Source organism: Oryzias melastigma, unplaced genomic scaffold (assembly GCF_002922805.2).
Source record: "Oryzias melastigma strain HK-1 unplaced genomic scaffold, ASM292280v2 sc00699, whole genome shotgun sequence".
Taxonomy (NCBI): domain Eukaryota; kingdom Metazoa; phylum Chordata; class Actinopteri; order Beloniformes; family Adrianichthyidae; genus Oryzias; species Oryzias melastigma.
Window position 1 is genome coordinate 10,459 of NW_023417287.1, and position 5,606 is coordinate 16,064.

Consider the following 5,606-nt stretch of genomic DNA (forward strand, 5'->3'; position numbering starts at 1 on the left):
GTCAGCAATTCTTCCACTTTGGCTGTCAGGCAGAAGACTGTAAAACTGCAGTTATTGAGTCGTCTTCAAAAATGTTTTACTTAAACATCACCATTAGACTTTAAACATGCTTGACAGCCCAAAAAAAGTAAATAAATCGGATGGTTATTTATGGTTTATTATGAGCATTACCTTTAATAAATGATCAAAGTTTTAGTTTTCATTAATGGATCAGATGGATTCATAAACAGATTTAGATCCTGCAGCTGCCTTCAGATAAATAAAATAAAAATAAAAATTCTGTTTTCTGTCAGTCAGAGCTCTGAATCCAGTCAAACAGGTTTTCTGTTCTGCTCATGAGCCGACAGTCAGAGATCTGTTGAGTTGAGATCATTTCTGATTGGATCCTTCTTTCAGTTCAAACAGGAAAGGAGGAAGATTATTGGTTATAAACACTTTGGTTGAGACACATCAAGGTAAATTTCATCCAGTAAATTCTAGAAGTTTGACAACTTTTTAAATAAACTAAAGTGACTCTGTGAACCTCCTTCCTCACAGTAAAGGTAATGAGGATCCAGAATCTAACCTCAGAGGTGATCATGGATTGACATGTTCCTGTCCCTTTGTCTCTCTATTGTGGATATTTGTGTTGAGATTTCTGACACGATCAAACAGCGCCATCATCTGTCTGTGGGTGTGAGAAGATGGACATTATCCTCAACATAAATGACTGAATTTGTGTTTTTAGGTTATAAAATATGACTGTATTAGTTTATTCTAAAACAGCCAAATGTATATTAGCTGTTCTATATTTCATTTCTAAGTTTTCTTCTTTTTTTAAATCATATTTTATTTAACTATTTTCTTATTTTCACAAAACAGCTTAAGAAAAGAAAAAAAAGAAGAATAAAAAATAAGAGACGAGACAAAACACGTCAATCTGGGCTAAGACAAATGAAAACACAATAAAAGGTAGAAAGTCTGTGGACGAGTTAATATATAGGAATTACTAACATTTTCGTTATACACACATGGGCTGAAGAACAGAAAGTGAGGTTAATAAATGATTATGAGAGAGTAATATCAACCAGACAAACATGAGGAGAGTCATTCAAATGAGCCTGAACTTTTGGAATAGTGCCAGCCAGATCATTACGTAGATGTTCCAGCAGAGGGCGCCATAAATCCATAAAAATGTCCTTCCTTAATTTGGTCCCAATTCTTTCCATTTAGAAGGTTTTGAAAATGTATTTATACCACTAATTCACAGTATGAGGTTTTATTTAAAAAAAAAAGCAAGTTCAATAATTCATTTAGATGTATTCTTCATTGTTGAATTCTGGTGATCTGACACTGTCACAAAAACACTTATTGATTTTACCAAATCAATAAATCCTTTGCCTAGACCAAACCTTTTCAAAATGAAAAATAAATAGTTCCACTCTATACTATCAAACGTCTTCTCAGCATCAAGGGAGACAATAAGATAATGTTTGAGTGCTGAAAAATATTTAACAATCTCATCTTATTGCTGAATGAATATGTTCTAAAGACACTCAGAGCAGAGCCAGAGCCCAGAGCTCAAGAAGACATGACTCACATCTACACTCACAAAGACACTTTCACTGAGAAACTTTATATTTCATTGTTGGAAAATCTGGAAATGTCTGATTGACATGATTTGACTCTTTTTTCATAAAAAATAACAGATGTTTTTCTTTATCACAATGATCGTGCTCCTCCTCTCTAACCATCTTCACCGCCGGCAGCCCTACCTGGCAGCGAGCGGCACCCTCCCCCCGAAGGATTGAGCGGCTGGCTGCTCTGGCGAATGCTCTTCCAGCAGCATGCTGCTGCCTCTCCTTTATCAGTTCCAATCAAGCTGTGATGACCACCACCTGTGCTACTCTCCCCGCCCGCCTCTTCAGAGCAGGACGGCGAGCCCACATCACAGTATATTAGTTTCCTCAGTTAAAATAAATAAATAAGAAATTAATGCAATTTCCCAGTTATCGGGTCAATTCAAGTTATTTTTAAATTTCCATTTAAAAGGATCTTATGTAGGCCTCACATGTGATCTAGGCCACAGTCTTTGAACAATTAAAATGTCATGCTTTTTCAAATTTACTTTAATAGTTTGGTCATTAAAATGTTTAATAGAAAATGAATAATGTTTAAAACATATGAAGTTCATAAAAGATTAAATAAAAAAACTAAATGTTTTAAAATCAAACCACTTATGGAGAAACAAGATATTTCTTTTTTAAAATTCACTTGAATGTATGGAAACAAAAATCCCCAAAACTCTTTAAATTTGCAGAAGTGGTTCTATACTGTATAAAACCCAATTTGTTTTTATTTGTTATCTTACTTTTTTTTTTTGTATGACAAATTTCATAATGTTTGTTTAATATGGAAATGTGTTGTTAGATGTACAGTTTTTGGAAAAGATCATTTTAAAATGTGTAGCTGCAAGACTTTGAAACATGATCAACAGGAAAAAAAAAACGTTACCGCACCTTTGGTAAGAAAGAGGAAATAACATCTGGAGAAACCAAAAGTATTCTGACTCTTGAGCTGAACTCAGACGCCATTAAGGCTGTTTGAATCTCTCCTGGAAAAACAACGATTTGTGGAATATTTTCATCCTGAACTTAAAGGCAGAAGCTGGTGAGTCCTGAGACTGAAAGACTTTGATTAGAAATGGCTGAGAGAGCTGCTCTTTTTGAATCTTTCCTGAACTGTCACGTTTGTTCAGAGACTTTCAATGATCCTGTAACTCTGAGCTGCAACCACAACTTCTGTTCGAGCTGTCTGCAGAAGTTCTGGGAACGAACTCAGAACAAAAACTGTCCCATCTGTAAAAGAAAATCATCTAAAGATCACCCTGGTGTGAACTTCAGTCTGAAGGAACTTGCTGACTCGTTTGCTGGAAGACAGAAATCTGAATCATCAGAGACAAAAACGGGAGAGCAGAAGATCATGGAGGTCTGCAGGAAACATTTAGGAGAATCCAATCTGTTCTGTAAAGACGAGCAGAAAGCTTTTTGTCCTGTTTGTGAGCTTTCTCTGCACCAGAGTCACAAAGTGGTTCCTGTAGAAGAAGCAGTCAGAGAGCTGAAGGAGGAGCTGAAATCTGACTTAAAGTCTCTGCAGGACAAGAAGATGAAATACAAAGAAGTGGAGGAAACATACAATCAGATGATTCAACACTCCAAGAAGCAGCTGCTGTCCACAGAGACACAGATCAGAGCAGAGTTCAACAAGCTCCACCAGTTCCTGAAGGACGAAGAGGAGTCCAGACTGGCAGCTCTGAGGGAGGAAGAGGAGCAGAAGAGGAAGACTGTGAGCAGAGAGATGAAGAGGATCCAGGAGCAGATGTCCTCTCTGTCAGAAAGTATCAGTGCTGTTGAAGCAGAGCTGCAGAAAGACAAGGAGGCGTTCCTCAGCAGTTCTAAAGACACTCAGAGCAGAGCCAGGGCCCAGAGCTCGCTGTCAGACCCACAGCTGCTCTCAGGAGCTCTGATAGATGTGGCCAAACATGTGGGCAACCTGTCCTTCAGAGTCTGGGAGAAGATGAAGGAGAAGGTCCACTTCAGTCCCGTCCTCCTGGACCCAAATACTGCATACAGACGACTTTATCTGTCTGATGATCTGACCAGTGTGAGAAATGGAGAAACTTCTCAGCAGCTTCCTGACAATCCAGAGAGAAACATAAAATATGCTTCTGTTTTTGGTTCTGAGGGTTTCAGATCAGGGAAACACAGCTGGGAGGTGGAGGTGGGAGATCATCCTTACTGGACCATTGGTGTGGCTAAAGAGTCTGTTAACAGGAAGGGAGAATGTTCTGCTTCACCAGAATATGGAATCTGGTGTTTAGTACATAATAATGGAAAATACACTAACGGTTTTGGTCAGACTGTCACTGTGACCAAGAGTCTCCAGAAGATCAGAGTCCAGCTGGACTATGACAGGGGGAAGGTGTCCTTCTACAACCCTGAAGACATGACTCACATCTACACTCACAAAGACACTTTCACTGAGAAACTTTTACCATTTTTTAGTGTTGGAAAATCTGGAGATGCAAAAACCTCTAAACTCCAAATCTGTCCGACTGATTGAGATTATTTGACTCTTTTGTCATAAAAAAATATTTTTCTTTACTCACAATGATCATTATAATGTGGTTCAGTTTTTTTTTTCTCACAATGTTTTTTTTTGTAAAAATTAACCTGAAAAGATTATTTAAAAACTCAAATTCCACCCAAAAAAAATCTCAAACATCGGTTCCATATATTCTCTTATCATTTTTCCTTCTGGATAAAATTGTTCCTTCATTGATCCAGAAAATGTTGATGTTTTGTAAATTCTCTTTAAAGGCTGATTGAATCTGTTTCATTTGTTCTTTAGTGTCTCAAACTTTTTTACATCTGAATTCAATTCCACATTTCAACAAAGTTTCTTTAAAAATGTCCTTTAAAGTATTTCATTTTTCAGCTGTTTGATTTCAAATAAACGTGAAGCTGTTAAATCCTCTTCATGAGTAAAAGCTCACCTGTGTTTCTACACTTGAAAATAATTCTTCAGTTGGATCTTTACAGACCAGACAAACCAGAAAGTCCACAGATGGAGATGTAAGCCAGTTTTTCCACGTTTTCAAGTCTTCTTCTTCTCAAGTCAGAAACATTTTCTTCACCTTTTTAACATCAAACTGAGATTTCTGTTCTGCATTTTCCTCCAACTGTAGACAGTTTCTGCTTTGAGGTTTTCATCCCTGAAATCAACAGAAGATGGAGAGAAAGTTCCCTCTGTCACTGGACCGTCTTTCTGAACACATTTACCTCCAACTTTCTGTCAGACTTTCAAATGTTTGAAAGAAATTTTTCATTATTTATTATTTATTTAAGACAGATTTTCCTTTTATGTTATTAATGTTTTCTTATAACCATTACCTTTAATAAATACGATCAAAATTTTGGTTTTCATTAATGGATCAGATGGATTCATAAACAGATTTAGATCCTGCAGCCGCCTTCAGATAAATACATAAAAATTCTGTTTTTCTGTCAGTCAGAGCTCTGAATCCAGTCAAACAGGTTTTCTGTTCTGCTTATGAGCCGACAGTCAGAGATCTGTAGAGTTGAGATCATTTCTGATTGGATCCTTCTTTCAGTTCAAACAGGAAAGGAGGAAGATTATTGGTTATAAACACCTTGGTTGAGACACATCAAGGTAAATTTCATCCAGTAAATTCTAGAAGTTTGACAACTTTTTAAATAAACTAAAGTGACTCTGTGAACCTCCTTCCTCACTACCAGTAAAGGTAATGAGGATCCAGAATCTAACCTCAGAGGTGATCATGGATTGACATGTTCCTGTCCCTTTGTCTCTCTATTCGGGTTATTTGTGTTGAGACTTCTGATACGATCAAACAGCGCCATCATCTGTCTGTGGGTGAGAGAAGATGGACATTATCCTCAATGATCATTTGCCTTTCTTTGTAGAAATATCCAATAAAATGTAATTGATCAAACTGATATTTTTGTTATTTTTATTTTCCGTCCATCTTCTTAACTTACTGTATCTGTTTTGGGGTCACAGAGTCTGTCCATCTACTGTTGAGTGAA

At 37.0% G+C, this 5,606-nt stretch overlaps 1 protein-coding gene across 1 annotated transcript; it reads left to right on the plus strand.

Moving 5' to 3' along the window:
* The first annotated feature begins 2,582 nt into the window (after positions 1-2,582).
* On the plus strand, positions 2,583-4,132 carry LOC112138228 (nuclear factor 7, ovary-like). Its single transcript, XM_024260797.2, has one exon. It carries the CDS (start codon positions 2,683-2,685, stop codon positions 4,099-4,101), a length of 1,419 nt encoding a protein of 472 aa, XP_024116565.1. The 5' UTR covers positions 2,583-2,682; the 3' UTR covers positions 4,102-4,132.
* The last annotated feature ends 1,474 nt before the right edge of the window (positions 4,133-5,606 follow it).

Bases quoted from the DNA above. Each gene is read 5' to 3' on its own strand.
- LOC112138228 (XM_024260797.2), top strand. From the start codon at position 2,683: ATGGCTGAGAGAGCTGCTCTTTTTGAATCTTTCCTGAACTGTCACGTT.